This window comes from Scyliorhinus canicula, chromosome 6 (genome assembly GCF_902713615.1).
Source record: "Scyliorhinus canicula chromosome 6, sScyCan1.1, whole genome shotgun sequence".
NCBI lineage: Eukaryota > Metazoa > Chordata > Chondrichthyes > Carcharhiniformes > Scyliorhinidae > Scyliorhinus > Scyliorhinus canicula.
Genome location: NC_052151.1, coordinates 66,863,326 through 66,879,687, shown reverse-complemented (window position 1 = coordinate 66,879,687; position 16,362 = coordinate 66,863,326). Strand labels below are relative to the sequence as shown.

Sequence of the window (16,362 nt, the reverse complement as noted above, 5' to 3'; positions counted from 1 at the left end):
AGGACACAATGTCAGACTCAAGGGACAATCCTTTAAAACAGAGATGAAGAGTAATTTCTTCAGCCAGAGGGTGGTGAATCTGTGGAACTCTTTGCCACAGAAGGCTGTGGTGGTCAAATCACTGAGTGTCTTTAAAACAGAGATAGATAGGTTCTTGATTAATAAGGGGATCAGGAGTTATGGGAAGGCAGGAAAATGGGGATCAGAAAAATATCAGCCATGCCCTGCCTGCAACAGTAGTGGACTCGCCAACACTAAATGCATTCAAATGGTCATTGGATAGGCATATGGACGATAAGGGAATAGTGTAGAGGGACTTTAGAGGGGTTTCACAGGACGGCGCAACATCGAGGGCCGAAGGGCCTGTACTGCGCTGTAATGTTCTATGATTGAATGGCAGAGCAGGCACGATGGGCCGAGTGGCCTAATTCTACTCCTATGTCTTATGGTCTTTGACATGCCTTCTGCAAACATTCACTCCCTCTACCACCGGCAATGGCAGTAGTGTGAACCATCAAATTTTTTTTTTTTTTTATAAATTTAGAATATCCAATTCATTTTTTCCAATTAAGGGGCAATTTAACGTGGCCAATCCACCTAACCTGCACATCTTTGGGTTGTGGGGGTGAAACCCACGCAGACACGGGGAGAATGTGCAAACTCCTCACAGACAGTGACCCAGGGCCGGGATTCGAACCCGGGTCCTCAGCGCCGTAGGCAGCAATGCTAACCACTGTGCCACCGTGCCGCCCAGTGTGAACCATCAATGGGATGCACTGCGGAAACTCATCAGGGCCTCTTAAACAGTGCCTTCCAAACCCACGACTGCCACCACCTAGGACAAGGGCAGCAAATTCATGGGAATACCAGCACCTGTAAATTCCCATCTAAGCCACCCATCATCCTGATTTGGATATATATCGCTGTTCCTTCACTGTCACTGTGTCAAAAATCCTGGAACGCCCTCGCTGACGGCGCTGTGGGTGTACCTACGCCACATGGGCTGTGGAAGTATAAAACAGCAGTTCATCACCACCTTCTCAAGGGAAATTAGGAATAGACAATAAATGCTGGCCTAGGCAGCGATACCCACATCCCACACGATAAATAAGAGTTCTACATTTTTAGAATTTTTTTTTTTTTTTTTTTTAAGGAAAATGGGGCTGGATTCTCCATTATTGCGACTATGTCAAAACGGTATGTCAAAATTGCATGTGTCAAAACGGTAGTTTCACGCCAGAAACACTGGCATCAAAGGAACATGAATTCCTAGCCCTGCAAGGGGCTAGCAGGGACCCAGAGTAGATCTCGCAGCTTATGCTGCAGATACAGGGCCTGCACTTTCGGGTCGAAGTCCGCGCATGCGCATGGTGGCGGCCTCCAGCGGCTGCGCTCCATGGCGGACTCGGACAACGGAGCTGGACCCAAAAGACACCCCCCCGATCGGCCGCGTGCCCGACTCTCAACACCCACAAAAGCATTTACCAGCTGCTTATAACGCCCAACACCCCCAACCAGAGCAGCCGCGGACTAACTCTGCAGTCGCCACGAGAGGATCCCAACCAGCTGGAGCACATTAGTTCCACGCCGTTGGGACTTCGGCCGTTCGGGGGCAGAACGGGCCTCTGGCAATGACCCCAGATGGCGTGGGAGTACACCACTTTTCAGGACCCGCAGAATCGGAGAACTGGTGCCGGTCCGGATTCCTTGCGGGAAAATGGATTCTCTGCCTCCGCAATTTCGGGTTCGAGGCGAGGATAATCTAGCCCATGGTTTTGTTGGCCATCCTTAATTGCATTTGAGATGGTGATAAACCATCTCCTTGAACCACAACAGTCCTAGTGGCGGCTATACACCAGTCCCAGGCAATCATGAAGAAGCAGTGATATAGATTCAAATCAAGATGGTGTATGAACTGGATGTGGAGGGTGGGGGTGTGTTGCCGATGGTGGTGTTCCCATGTTCCTCTTATCCTTGTTCTTCTAGATGGGTGACATCACAGGTTTGGAAGGTGTTGAAGAAATGAAATGAAAATCACTTATTGTCACAAATAGGCTTCAATGAAGTTACTGTGAAAAGCCCCTAGTCGCCACATTCCAGAAGGAGCCAAACTGAGTTGCTGCAGTGTATTATGTAAATGGTACCATTACAATCGCAATGCACCAGGGTGGAGGGAGTGCTGTTTATGGTAGTGGATGTTGTGCCAATCCAGCAAGCTGCTTTTTTCTGAACGGTTTCAAGTTCTTGCGTGTTGTTGGAACTCACTCGTGCCATGATGTGGAAAGTATCCCATCACATTCCAGATATGTTGTATAGGCGTCAAGCTGGTTTTGGAGAGTCAGCTAGGGAATTACTCACTTCTGAATTCATACCATCTCATCTCTTTTTCTCGCTACAGCATTTATATGGATGGTCCAGTTAAGTTTCTTGCCACTGTTGATTGCAGTTGTTGGTGAGGACAAAGATATCCGGGTTAGTTTGATTGGCTATGCAAAATTGCCCCTTTGTGTCCAAATAGGGATAGGGTAGGGTACTGGGCTTAGGTAGGGTGCTCTTTCATAGGGATAACGCAGACGGAATGCCCTCCTTCTCCACTGTAGGGATTCTATGGACAGATGGTTGACAAATGTGAGGTTATCCATTTTGATAGAAACAACAGCAAAAGGGATTATTATTTAAATGATAAAATATTAAAGCATGCTGCTATGCAGAGGGACCTGGGTGTCCGAGTACACATTTCGCAAAAAAGTTGGTTTACGGGTGCAACAGGTGATTAAGGTGGCAAATGGGAGTTTTGTCCTTCATTGCTAGAGAGATGAAGTTTAAAACTAGGGACGTTATGCTGAAACTGTAAAAGGTGTTAGTGAGGCCACACCTGGAGTATTTCAGTTTTGGTCTCCTTACTTGAGAAAGGACATACTGGCACTGGAGGGTGTGCAGAGGAGATTCACTAGGTTAATTCCAGAGTTGAGGGGGTTGGATTATGAGAGGTCATTGGAAATTTAGAAGGATGCGGGGCGATCTTATAGAAACATAGAAAATTATGAAGGGAATAGATAGGATAGATGCGGGCAGGTTGTTTCCACTGGCGGCTGAAAGCAGAACTAGGCGGCATAGCCTCAAAATAAGGGGAAGTAGATTTCGGACTGAGTTTAGGAGGAACTTCTTCACCCAAAGCGTTGTGAACCTATCGAATTTCCTGCCCAATGAAGCAGTTAAGGCTCTTTCATTAAATTTTTTAAAGATAAAGATAGATAGTTTTTTTTTGAAGAATAAAGGAATATTCTGTTCAGGCAGGAAAGTAGAGCCTAGTCCACAAAAGATCAGCCATGATCTCACTGAATGGCAGAGCAGGCTCAAATGGCCAGATGGCCTACTCCTGCTCTTAGTTCTTATTGTTAGAATCACTTGCTGTAGATGGTCATCGTTGGCTTGTGTGGCACAAATGTTTTTTTTTTTTAATTTAGAGTACCCAATTAATTTTTTCCAATTAAGGGGCAATTTTTAGCGTGGCCAATCCACCTAGCCTGCACATCTTTGGGTTGTGGGGGCGAAACACACACAAACACAGAGAGAATGTACAAACTCCACACAGAGCTGGGATCGAACCTGGGACCTCAGTGCAGTGAGGCAGCAGAGCCAATCCACTGCACCACCATGTTGCCCTGTGTGGCACAAATATGACCTGTGACTGATTATCCAAAGCTTGAATGTTGTCCAGGTCTTGCTGCACACTGGCACAAACTGCTTCATTATCTGAAGAGTTACAAATGGAATAAAACACTGAAACCACCAGCAATTTCCCCATCTTATGATGCAGCTGAAGCTAGTAGGGCCGAGGATACTGTCCTGAGGTAGTCCTGAATTGATGTCCTGGGGTTTCAATAAGCACAGCCATCTTCCTTTGTGCTAGGTTGACTCCAATCAGGCAAGATTTCCCTCCGATTCCTACTGACTGCAAGATTTTGGTGACTACACATGGGAATGCTGCATGTAGTTTTAGTGTCCTGACCCAAGGAACAGCGCATTTATCCAAAAGGCTAGCAAAAGTTCACATGGACTGGTTCCTGAAATACAGGGATCGTCAGAGAACTGATAAAGCCTGCATGCCCCAGAGGTTACAAGAATGCAAGGCGATCTCATTAAAACATAAAATTCTTAATGGCTTCTCAGGCTAATGCAGAGAACGATTCTGCTGGTTGGGTCATCTAGAAGTGTTTTTCAAACTTTTTTTCCAGGGACCCATTTTTACCAACCGGCCAACCTTCGGGACCCAACCTGGCTGACCTTCGCGACCCACCATTTTCGCTTACCTTGTTTGTTGTTGACAAAAATGGAGGAAATGGTTTTGGGTCCCTTTGGCCCCCTGAACTTGAAACAAAAATGCAGCCACACTGCACATGCGTGCCCAATCATCAGTGCGCATAGTGCACATGCACACCAATGATCAGGCACGCAGGCGCAGTGCAGCCAAATTTTTTTTATCTGTTCCTGGACATTTTGAAAGCCACTCACACAGATTTGCTCCACCACCCACCTGCAGGTCACATCCCTGAGTTTGACAATGCCTTATCTAGAACATGGGAGTCAGTCCTAGAATTTGAGATGTCAACAATCTAGGGCAGGGTTGAGATTTCTTCACTCAAGAGCGTTGTGAATCTTGTAACTTTCTAAAACACAACTGTGCATGCTCTGTCAGCATGTTAAAACAGATGTCAATAGATTTTTGGTGGTACAAAGGGGACGATGCCATAGCATGAGACTGCAGAGTTAAAGTAGATTGGCCATGATTTGGAGTGGCAAGCGGGCTCCAAGGATCAAGTGGCCTATTCCAGCAACTATTTTTGAAATGTTCTAAAGGTTGAATCGCAGTTATTGGGAGACCGCAGCACCATCGAGTGAACGGAGCCTTCCAACCAGCAGCCGATTGCGCTAAAATTCCCATTGCAAATGTTGACCTGAAAACATATTAAAACGTTGACCGAGGGTAATGTTTGGAGGGGGGCAAACTGGTACAATGCATAAACTAAACTGTTTAACACACGTTGGAAAGGAGACGGTTACATGTTGACGGGGAGCACGGACACGGCACCATTTCAGGCTGATTCATACCTCAGCCTCCGCAGCAATAAACTGGGCTATGTTCAGTTACAACACCCCATAACAATCGGAGCAGCGATCATCGCAAGTGAGGCAGACCGAGAACCAGGATCGTGTGTCTGCGAGGGGAAACTTCGCGACCTCACCATTAGATTGAGCACCCGCCCGCTCGAGCTGAACCCCCTCCCCCGATTTAAACCGCCGCTCGAGTCGAAACCCCTCCCCCCTCGGCCCGCATCGTCACAAACGATCCTCTGATTGGACAGTTCCCTGGCAAATCATTGTCTCCTCATTGGCCACCTACAGCGAATAGCCCAATCAGTCCAATCATGTGAAGCTTTGCTCAGGATTCGCCTCTTGTCGGTTACTTTTAAAATTTGAATGTTTGATTGGAACTGCTGCAGGAGGCGCGAGAGAGGGTGAGTGAGGGAGGGAAAAGGGGTGCGGACCCCACCTAACCTTTTGGGCAACCAAACTTTGGACTGTGGGAGGAAACCCACGCAGACACGGGGAGGAAGTGCAAATTCCAAATAAACAGCAACCCAAGGCAGGATTTGAACCCAGTTCCCTGGCGCTGTGCAGGCATGCTAACCACTGCCACCCCATCATCTGATTCCCGCTTCCCTCCCCCCATCCCCCTTTGCCCCAAGTGCTTATATCTAACTCTTTATTGAAAACATAATGTTATAACCTCAGCTGTTTTCTGTGGTCGTAAATTCAACAGGCTAACCACTCTGGGTGAAGAAATGTCTCCTCATCTCCGTCCTAAATTTTCTGCCCCATAACTGCAGACTGTGATCCCAGGTTCTGGACAGCCCCACCATCGGGAACATCCTTCTTGCCTCTGCCCTGTCTAGTCCTATTAGAATTTTATAGGTTTCTATGAGATCCCCTACTCCAGCGTTCTTCTGAACTCCAGCAAATATAATCCTAACTGACTCACTCTCTCTTAATACACCTGTCCTGCCATTCCAGGAATCAGTCTGGTAAACCTTTGCTGCACTCCCTCCAGAGCAAGAACATCCTTCCTCAGATATGGAGACCAAAACTACCCCCATTCCATGCGCTTTAATTTTACACACAAATCTCTTATGTGGGATTTTGTGGAAAGCTCTGAAAGTCCAAATAACCCACATTCACTCATCCTTGGATGGGAAGAGAGGGATATGGACCCAGAAAGTACAGAAGTTTTTAGTTTAGATTGGCAGCATGGTCGGCACGGGCTTGTAGGGCCGAAGGGCCTGTTCCTGTGCTGTACTTTTCTTTGTTCTCCCCCCACCTCATCGACTCTGCTCGTGACAACCTGGAAGAATTCCAGCAGATTTATCAAGCATGATTTCCTTTTCATAAATCCATGCTGTCTGATCCTGTCACTATTATCCAAGAGCCCTGTTATTTGGCACGATTCAGTGGACTTCAAAATATGTCTGCTATTGGGCGCGTTCAGTGGGGTGTTTCTCGGCACTGCAGCTGCCGAGAAACACCCCGCTATTCAGTGGCACTTTGCTTTTTTTGGCCTCCCCGTCAAAGCCGCAAGCAGAGTGATGTCCTGCTGGTGAGCTGATATTGCAGTTGGCGTGGCTGTCTGCAGCACCAATCCTCTCTTCCCCCCCCACCCCCCACTTCCTTTTTTGACCTCACCCCCACCAATTTATTTCAAGTTCTGGAACCCGCTCACCTCCCCTACGAGTGGCAAGGCCCCACTCCAGGCCCCTGGCAGTGCCAATGGTAATGTGGGAGGCTGGTGGGGGATGGGAGAGTATAGGGCGGGGGAGTGGACAGGGGGAAGGGGCGAGTATGGTTGGGTGGGGGGGGGGAGGAGTATAGGGAGTGGAGAGTATGGGCTGGGGTGTGGAGAGAGGGAGCTTGGGAAGGGGGAGCGTGGGAAGGTGTAGCTTTGAAAGGGGGAGCTTTGGAAGGGGAGGTGGGAGTGTGGGGTGAGGCAGGGTGAGTGAGGGGGAAGGGGAGTGAGAGGCATGGGGTGAGGGGAGGGAGGCAAATGAGGGATGGCGACGGGAGAATGAGAGGTGAGGGGAGGGGGAATGAGGGACACGGATTGAGGGATGGGGAGGGGGTAGTAAGGGGCCTGAGGGGTGGGGGATTTAGGGTTGGTGTGGGCTGGACTGTGGGGGGACGTGCGGGTGAGGATAGGGATGGAGAGTGGAGAAGGGAAGTTGATGGATATGAGTGGTGAGAGGGTGGGGCGTGGGGTTGGGTGGAGAGGGGGAGGCGTGAGAAGTCAGGATGGTGGTGGGGAGAGAAGGGTATGAGTGGTGGACAGGGGGCATTAAGGGTGGGGGGCAGAAGGGTTAGGTAGGGGGTAGCAAGGATGGGGAGAGCGATTGTCCTGAGGGGTAGGAGTTGGGAGAGCAATTTGGGGTTAAGGAAAGATAAGGTGGGGGGGGGGGGTGAGGGGTGGGAAGTGTGAGTGGTGTAAGGATAGGGAGTGGGGGGAGTGTGAGGTGGGGGAGAGGGGGTATGTTAGGGAGAGGGGGTGTGTTAGGGAGTGGGGGGTGGGGTTGGGAGAGGAGAGGTGTGGGGGTGAGGAGGTGGAGGCGCTGTGAGGTATGGGGGGGCAGGGTGGTATGAAAATTATGGGTGAAGGTGAAGCTTGTGAGGGTTGGGGAGTGGGGGATTTGAGGGTTGGGGGGTATTAGGATTGGGGGTGGGGAGAGGGGGCGTGAGGTAGGGGGGTCATAAAGTTTGGGATGGGCATGAGAGGGGAGAGTTGCTGGTGGGGCAAAGAGCAATGAGGTGGAGTGAGGGAGGAGAATGTGAGGGAGTCAAGTAGGGGGGACTACGTTGAGGAAGGATTAGATTAAGGGAGTGGATGAAGGCGAGGATGGGGAGAGGTTGAAGGACTGAGGGAAGGTTGGGGGGGAAATGGGTGAGTAATAGATAGTGAGGAAGAGAGGAGTGAGGGGAAATAGTATAAAGCGAAGAGGGTGGGTGAGGGGGAGGTGACATTGTGGGAGGGTATGGGTGGGAGTAAGAGGGTAGGTTCGGCTGGGAAAGGTGAATTACGTGGGAGAGGATGAGAATCGCTTGCGTCAGCTATTCTCTGCTTAACTGTGGCACGGCACCATTACCATCACTTGGCTATTGATTAATTTGTTTCCACATCAGTTTCAAACAGATACAGAAAATATTGGACAATCTCAGCGGGTCTGACAGCATCTGTGGAGAGAGAAGGGAGTGTGGTAGTATGACTAGGGGTATTACGGTACCTTGGAAGTGAGCTGCTATTGGTGCAGAGGACTCGCTGCCCATTGGCCTGGGTAAGTCATGTTCCCCTCAGCCGATTGGCTGAGAGGTAGATAGCTCCGCCTACAAGGTGGGATATAAGAACCCGTGCTTCCCGGCAGTCGGCCTTTCTTCTGTACGTCTGCTGCCGGGCACACATCTTGTGCATTAAAGCCTATCGTTTGGATCTCGTCTTGGTCTCGTGTACATTGATGGTGGATCAATTTAATGAACAAGTTTTTAAAGGATGGAGCTTCGTATCAAGCCGGAGTGCCTTCGACTCAGCCCGCACGCAGCAAATGCAACAGCAGCATTTAAACACTGGCTGGCGTGTTTCAATAGTTACTTGAGCACAGCCGAAAACGGCCCGACGAGGGAACAAAAACTGCACATCCTCCACTCGTGCGTTGGCACCGCCGTGTATACGCTCATAGAGGACACAACAGACTATGACGCAGCCATGGACTTGCTTAAGGGACATTTCATCTGACCGGTGAACCAGGTCTACGCACGGCACTTACTGGCCATGAGACAGCAATTCCCTGGTGAGTCTTTAGACGAATTCTACCGGGCCCTCCTTGTTCTGGGGAGAAACTGCGCCTGCCCACAAGTTTCTGCGGCCGAGCACACCGAACTTTTAATCAGAGACGCTTTCGTTGCGGGTATGCAATCTTCCCAGATCCGCCAGAGACTCTTAGAGAAAGAAACTTTAAGCCTCGCTGAAGCACGGGCCCTCGGCTCCTCTTTAGATGTCGCCAATCGCAACGCCCACGCGTACGCTCCCGACCGCGCAGCGGCCCCCTGGGCAGCATGGAACGTGACCCCCCCGTCACCTCCGCAGACTCAGACCCCCCTCAGGCCTGCGGCGCAGGACACCCCGATAAACCCACGGGGCCCCGCTGCTATTTTTGCGGCCAGGCCAAGCACCCCCACCAGCGATGCCCGCCCCGCGCCGCAACCTGTACAGGCTGCGGCAAGAAGGGCCATTTTGCGGCCGTTTGCCAGTCCAAGGCGGTCGCTGCAGTCCCAAGCAGCGACCGCGGGTTCTCCACCCCCGCGCTCCTCATGGGCCCCGCGCGGCCCGCGGACCTCGCTGCCCCCACTCCCCACCGTCACGAGTGATCCCCGGGCGCCGCCATTTTGGGCCCCCGACTTCATGTGCGACCCCCAGGCTCCACCATTTTGTTCACCCCCCACCATGTACGGCCGACGTGCGCCGCCATCTTGGATCGGCACCAAGGAGCCCGCAAGTGACCGCTCGCTGCCTGATGACGACTCGGGAGTTCCTGCCACGACTCACCTCAGTAACATTGGATCAGTCACGGCCCCGCATGCTGTCGACGGCGACCACAAAGGTCCTTCTCAACGGCCACGAGACGAGCTGCCTGCTGGACTCCGGGAGCACAGAAAGTTTTGTCCACCTCGCCACGGTAAGATGCTGCGCACTTCCCGTTTACCCGGTGAAACAAAGAATCACTCTGGCCTCCGGATCGCACTCGGTCCAGACCACAGGGTGCTGCATAGCGGACCTCACGGTCCGGGGAGGGAGTTCAAAAACTATAAGCTCTTCGTCCTTCCCCACCTCTGACCGGCAGCACTCCTGGGGTTAGATTTCCAGTGCAACCTCCAGAGTTTAACGTTTAAATTCGGCGGCCCTATGCCCCCCCCCCCCTTACTGTCTGCAGCCTCGCGTCCCTCCAGGTCGATACCCCATCCTTGTTTGCACACCTCACCCTGGATTGCAAACCCGTCGCCACCAGGAGCAGATGGTACAGTGCCCAGGACCGGACCTTCACCAGGTCCGAAGTCCAAAGTATTCTGAAGAGTTATCCAGGCTAGCAACAGCCCCTGGCGAGCACAAGTGCTGGTGGTTAAGACCGGGGAGAAAAATCGGATGGTCATAGACTACAGTCAGACCATCAACAGGTTTACGCAGCTGGACGCATCTCCGACCTGGTCAACTTCTTTTTTTTTATAAATGTTTTTATTCAGTTTTCGTATTTTATATTGAACAAATTACAAATTGTTAGGAGAGAGAAAAAAAAACAAACAAAAACAAACACGCAAAAATTAACACACATATTTACAGGTAAGCAGCTTCGTAGTAGTAACTGCGCCCCCCCCCCCCCCCCCCTCAACATGTTTATTTAGCTTGGTTTTGGGCCTTAGCTAGCCATCGAACCCCCGTAACGAACCTGTAGCCCCCCCCCCCCCTCCCGCTACCTTCCCCCGACTATTCTTCCTCTTGTACATTGGCCACAAATAGGTCCCGGAACAGTTGCATGAATGGCTCCCACGTTCTGTGGAAGCCGTCGTCCGACCCTCGGATGGCAAATTTGATTTTCTCCATTTGGAGAGATTCCGAGAGGTCGGACAGCCAGTCCGCAGCTCTGGGCGGTGCTGCTGACCGCCAGCCAAACAGGATTCTACGGCGGGCGATCAGGGAGGCAAAGGCAAGGGCATCCGCCCTCCTCCCCAGGAATAGATCTGGCTGTTCTGAAACCCCGAAGACCGCCACTATCGGGCATGGCTCCACCCTCACTCCCACCACTTTGGACATTACCTCGAAGAAGGCTGTCCAGTACTCCACGAGTCTGGGGCAGGACCAGAACATGTGGGCGTGGTTGGCCGGGCCTCTTTGGCACCGTTCACATCTGTCTTCCACCTCCGGGAAGAACCTACTCATACGGGTTCTTGTTAAGTGGGCTCTATGTACCACTTTTAGTTGCGTCAGGCTGAGCCTTGCGCACGTGGAGGTGGAGTTGACCCTATGCAGTGCTTCGCTCCAGAGTCCCCACCCGATCTCCATCCCCAGGTCGTCCTCCCATTTCCTCCTTGTTGCGTCCAGTACGGTGTCGTCCCTATCTACCAGTCGGTCATACATGTCACTACAGTTCCCTTTCTCTAGGATACTTGCGTCCAGTAGGTCTTCCAGTAGTGTCTGTCGTGGCGGTTGTGGGTACGTCCTTGTCTCCTTTCGTAGGAAGTTTTTGAGCTGCAGGTACCGTAGCTCGTTCCCCCCAGCTAGCTGAAATTTCTCTGTCAGTTCGTCCAGTGTTGCGATCCTGTCGTCCGTGTACAGGTCCCTGACTGTCAGTGTCCCCCCGTCCTGCCTCCACCTTTTGAAGGTGGCGTCGGTCAGTGCTGGTTTGAACCTATGGTTGTTGCAGATGGGAGCCCCGTTCGACATTTTGGTCAGGCCAAGTTGCTGCCGCAGTTGGTTCCAGGATTGGAGGGTGGCTGTCACCACTGGGCTGCTGGAGTGTTTTTTGGGTGGGGATGGGAGTGCTGCCGTGGCGAGGGCCCGGAGGGAGGTTCCCATGCAGGAGGCCTCCTCCGCACGCACCCACTCAGCTTCTGGCTCCTGGATCCATCCCCTTACTCGCTCGGCTGTTGCTGCCCAGTGGTAGAGTTGTAGATTCGGGAGGGCTAACCCTCCCCTGGTTTTTGTTTTTTGTAAGACCTTCTTTGGGATCCTAGCATTTGTACCCCCCCATACGAACGCCATGATGAGTTTGTCCAGCGCTTTGAAAAAGGCCTTGGGGATGTAGATCGGAATGGATCTAAACAGGAAGAGGAACCTGGGCAGTACGTTCATTTTGATCGTCTGAACTCTCCCCGCGAGGGAGAGCGGGAGTGTGTTCCATCTTTGCAGGTCCTTTTTAACTTCCTCCGTCAGGCTGGTGAGGTTCCATTTGTGGATCCCTTTCCAGTCATGGGCTATTTGGATCCCCAGGTAGCGGAATTTATGTCGGGCTTGTTTGAACGGCAGCCCCTTTAGTGCTGCCCCCCCCCCCCCCTTGCGGGTGTAATGGGAAGATCTCACTTTTGCTCATGTTGAGTTTGTAGCCCGAGAAGGCTCCAAACTCTTTCAGGAGCGCGATGATCCCGTCCATGCTGCTTTGTGGGTCCGAGATATAGAGGAGCAGATCATCCGCATAGAGTGAGACTCTGTGCTCTCTACCTCCCCTTCGGATCCCCCTCCAATTTTTTGCTGCCCTGAGCGCGATTGCTAGCGGTTCGATTGCTAGTGCGAACAGCAGCGGGGAGTGGTCAACTTCTTTAATGTGTTTGCGGTAAAGCAATGTACTGAGGTGACCGTCCTTGATGGAGATGTGTGTCCAAGAATGCAACTGATTTTGGAGAGTAGTCCATGGTGAGTCTGATGGTAGGTTGGAACTTATTGATGTCATCGTGCAGTCGTTTTAGTGATTCTTCGCCGTGGGTCAAGAGGAAATAAATGTTATCGATGTATCTGGTATATACAGTCGGTTGAAGGTCCTGTGCGGTGAGGAGGTCTTGTTCAAACTTGTGCATGAAGATGTTGGCATATTGAGGTGTGAATTTGGTCCCCATGGCTGTTCCGTGTGTCTGGATGAAGAACTTGCTGTCGGAGGTGAAGACGTTGTGATCCAAAATGAAGCGGATGAGTTGCAGAATTGCGTCTTGAGATTGGCAGTTGTCGGTGTTGAGTACTGAGGCTGTTGCAGCAATGCCGTCGTCATGGGGGATGCTGGTGTAGAGTGCCGAAACATCCATTGTGACGAGGAATGTTTCTGGTTCAACTGGTCCATGGGTGCTGAGTTTCTGTAGGAAGTCCGTTGTGTCGCGACAGAAGCTGGGCATTCCTTGTACAATGGGTTTCAAGATGCCCTTGATGTAGCCAGCGAGGTTCTCACACAGGATCCCATTACCTGATACGATAGGACGGCCTGGTGTGTTGGCCTTGTGTATTTTTGAGAGGCAGTAGAGATCTCCAATGCGGGGAGTACGTGTGATGAGAGCACATAGGATGCACTGAAGGTCTGGATCCAAGGTCTTGATCAGTTCTGTTGAGTTGCCGGATGTGTTCCTTGGTCGGATCTGCGGGTAACTAGTGTTCCTGGTTGTTGAGTTGGATTGATAGTAAAGCAGAGTTAAGGAGAATGGGTCTTTGTGATAACCCTCATGAGGACCACGGTGGATCACTGATGGATTTCCCCATGTGCTTCGTAGATACGAGTTCCTGTGGTGAAAGAGAGAGACAGCGAGAAATGACAGTTTGCCATTTGCATGGAAATCTAGTATTGTAATTATTTACTAAATTAAGTTAAATATTAAACAGAAAAAGTACATTTTTCAATTTAGTTTTAGTTTAAAGGGGAGCAAGGGGCATCTCCAATAGTGCCATCTGTCTGATTTGAAATTGTATTTCTTACTGATGGCCTTACTGGTTCATCATGCAATTGTTTTCACTGGAACAGTCATAAACTGATCTAGCTCTGAGTCTTCTTGGCAGTGATAACATTAACCTGTTTAAAATAAAAAGTAAAAAAAACATTATTTTCTTCTATACAATGGATAGTTACTTCATGTAACAAGTGTGACACATAGAATATACAGTGTAGAAGGAGGCCATTCGGCCCATCGAGTCTGCACCGACCCACTTAAGCCCTCACTTCCACCCTATCCCCGTAACCCAATAACCCCTCCTAACCTTTATGGTCACTATGGGCAATTTATTATGGCCAATCCACCTAACCTGCACGTCTTTGGACTGTGGGAGGAAACCCACGCAGACACGGGGAGAACGTGCAGACTCTGCACAGTCTCTGTACAGTGACCCAGCGGGGAAGCGAACTTGAGACCCTGGATCTGTGAAGCCACAGTGCTAGCCACTTGTGCTACCGTGCAATACCCTTCTCTTCCTCATTTGCTGCTGTGTAAGTTTTGCCAGATGACATGAGTGGTATGTAGTTTCTCATTGTGTAGGAGCATGTACAAAAAGTAATTTACTGTACAGTATTTTAGTACTTTTGTTTTATTCAAACATCAGAATTAGGTCATTATAATGTGATGAATGGTGCTCGCTGGTTCTCAGATCTGCAAGTTTGAAAATAAATTTGTCACATAAGTATATGCTCAAAAAGGTTTAGGGCTTAAAACTCTGAAAATGGCAAATATGCAAGTGAGTTAGTTGGATCATTAACATGAGATTTTCAAAATAAGGAAAATACTGCTTCTGTTGTCTTGGAGTTCTAGTTATAAATTACTATTTCCTTCCTTCACAGAATTTATCCTAAATTAGTCTTGATGATTAAATGTGAACAGAGCAATGTTCCTGTGCTGTGGTGACTACACTAAATCATCTGATGTCTCGCCTGCTAAATTTTATTTGTGAGCTACTAGAATACTTTGGAATATCATCTGATTTGGTAATTTTACAAAATTATTCTGCTGTCTCTTGATTGTAAGTGGGGCTTGAACTGTTATTACTCCCTTGGGGACCAAGGACTGTGCTCTATTCAATTTCCCACTTATGCAGCTGAGTATGAACTCCCTGACAATTGGGGGCAGGATTTCCCCTTAACAAGAGTAAACTACTCTGTATAAAAGTCCTGATCGGGGTGCAGGTCAAGGAGGGTGGCCTTTTGGGGAGAGGAATAGTAGTTTTCATGGTCTTGTGGACATCGTAATAAACCAGTCATTCATTTCTACCCTACGGTTTGTTCCTGTTCTCTCTTTAACCATTGTTGAAGCAGTTGGCATTTTGCTCTTCATTTGATTTTACTGTGTGAGATACCCACCTTCCAATTAGAGTTGCACACCTAATGTTCAGTTCTGTGCCCACAGGACAGTATGCAGATGCTATAGTGCACTGTAAAATTATTGCTCCTTCCTCAGGTGAATGAAGAGGTATGTTCCATATCTACCAACTGTCCTGGCTTGAGACAATTCACACCTCTTTAACCTGCGATTACCACTATCTCTGGATCTGTAAAGGTTTGATTACCTGCAAATGCTCGCATTCCAAGCATTGTCTGGCATCTTTGACTTTGTCTATATATAATATATATATATATGTTTCTGGAACATACCTCTTCATTCACCTGAGGAAGGAGCAGTGCTCCGAAAGCTCGTGTTTTAAACAAACCTGTTGGACTTTAACCTGGTGTTGTAAGACTTCTTACTGTGCTCACCCCAGTCCAACGCTGGCATCTCCACATCGTAATATTATTAAACATGGGTGAAAGAAATAGCTGTTGGAGCTGGCAAATGTAAAATGTTGAAGAGAACTGAATTAATCACATTGTTTAAGTCTGAATATATATTGCATTGTAGTGCCCAATCATAAATCTAGCTTTTAACAACTTTAAAATGGAAAGTTTGAAAAAACATTTTTGCTAAAGTGTTGCTAAAGTGGTCATTGCTGTTAAACTTTATAATATTTCATGTATTTTGCTGTTAAAGCAAAAATGTATGGCTATGCACATTAATGTGTTTGTTTTTTTTAAAAAGCTCATCCAACTATGGCGAAGCAAACCATACGGACAGTCTCGCAGTATTGTTAGAAGGATAGGATCATCACTTCAATTAAATCACTGGCCTAGAGTCTGCTTTCAGGTAAGTTCATGTTTTGGATGAAAATTGTCTGAAATTGGATTAAAGGTTTGTGTCAGACTTTAGTGATAAAATTTTTAAAAACTTACTCCCAAAAAGTTTTTCTTGTATCCAAAAGCTGACAGACCAGTAAATTTCTCTTAAAAAGGCAACTTTGCAAGTGAACTCTTTGAAGCATTGATTTGGGCAGACATATGCACGGTATACATTTCGTTTGAAATCCAAATTCTACGGATGCTGAAGATCTTAAATAAAAACAAAGTGCTGGAAAAACCCAGCAGGTCTGGCAGCATCTGTGGAGAGAAATGTCAATATCACTCTTCTTCGGAAATAAGAATAAGGCCAAGAAACGTACAGCACAGGAATAGGCCCTTCGATTCTCCAAGCCTGCGCCAACCATGCTGCCCGACTAACCTAAAACCTTTCACAGTTCCAGGGCTCGTATCCCTCTATTCCCAGCCTATTTATGTATTTGTCAAGACGCCCCTTAAACACCACTATTGTACCTGCTTCCACCACCTCCTCCAGCAGCGAATTCCAAGCACCCACTGACCTTTGTGTAAAAAAAACTATACTCACACATCTTCTCTAAACTTTGCCCCTCACACCTTAAACCTATGCCCCTAGTAATTGACTTCC

The 16,362-nt window shown here is 49.1% G+C and overlaps 2 protein-coding genes across 4 annotated transcripts in view; one reads left to right on the top strand and one right to left on the bottom strand.

Annotated features, from left to right (window-relative positions):
• Nucleotides 1-5,292, bottom strand: part of armc1l (armadillo repeat containing 1, like) — a 54,513-nt gene extending 49,221 nt beyond the window's left edge. For all 3 annotated transcript variants that reach the window (XM_038799419.1, XM_038799421.1, XM_038799422.1), the window contains exon 1: nt 5,113-5,292. The gene's annotated coding sequence lies outside the window, so the exon portion shown is untranslated. The remainder of the gene's footprint in view (nt 1-5,112) is intronic.
• Nucleotides 5,293-5,420: 128 nt separating this feature from the next.
• mtfr2 (mitochondrial fission regulator 2) overlaps nt 5,421-16,362 on the top strand; it is a 42,075-nt gene continuing 31,133 nt past the window's right edge. The window contains exons 1-3 of the mRNA XM_038799418.1: nt 5,421-5,519; nt 14,394-14,537; nt 15,622-15,726. Coding sequence (XP_038655346.1) covers nt 14,475-14,537; nt 15,622-15,726 — 168 coding nt within the window. The 5' untranslated portion in view covers nt 5,421-5,519; nt 14,394-14,474. The remainder of the gene's footprint in view (nt 5,520-14,393; nt 14,538-15,621; nt 15,727-16,362) is intronic.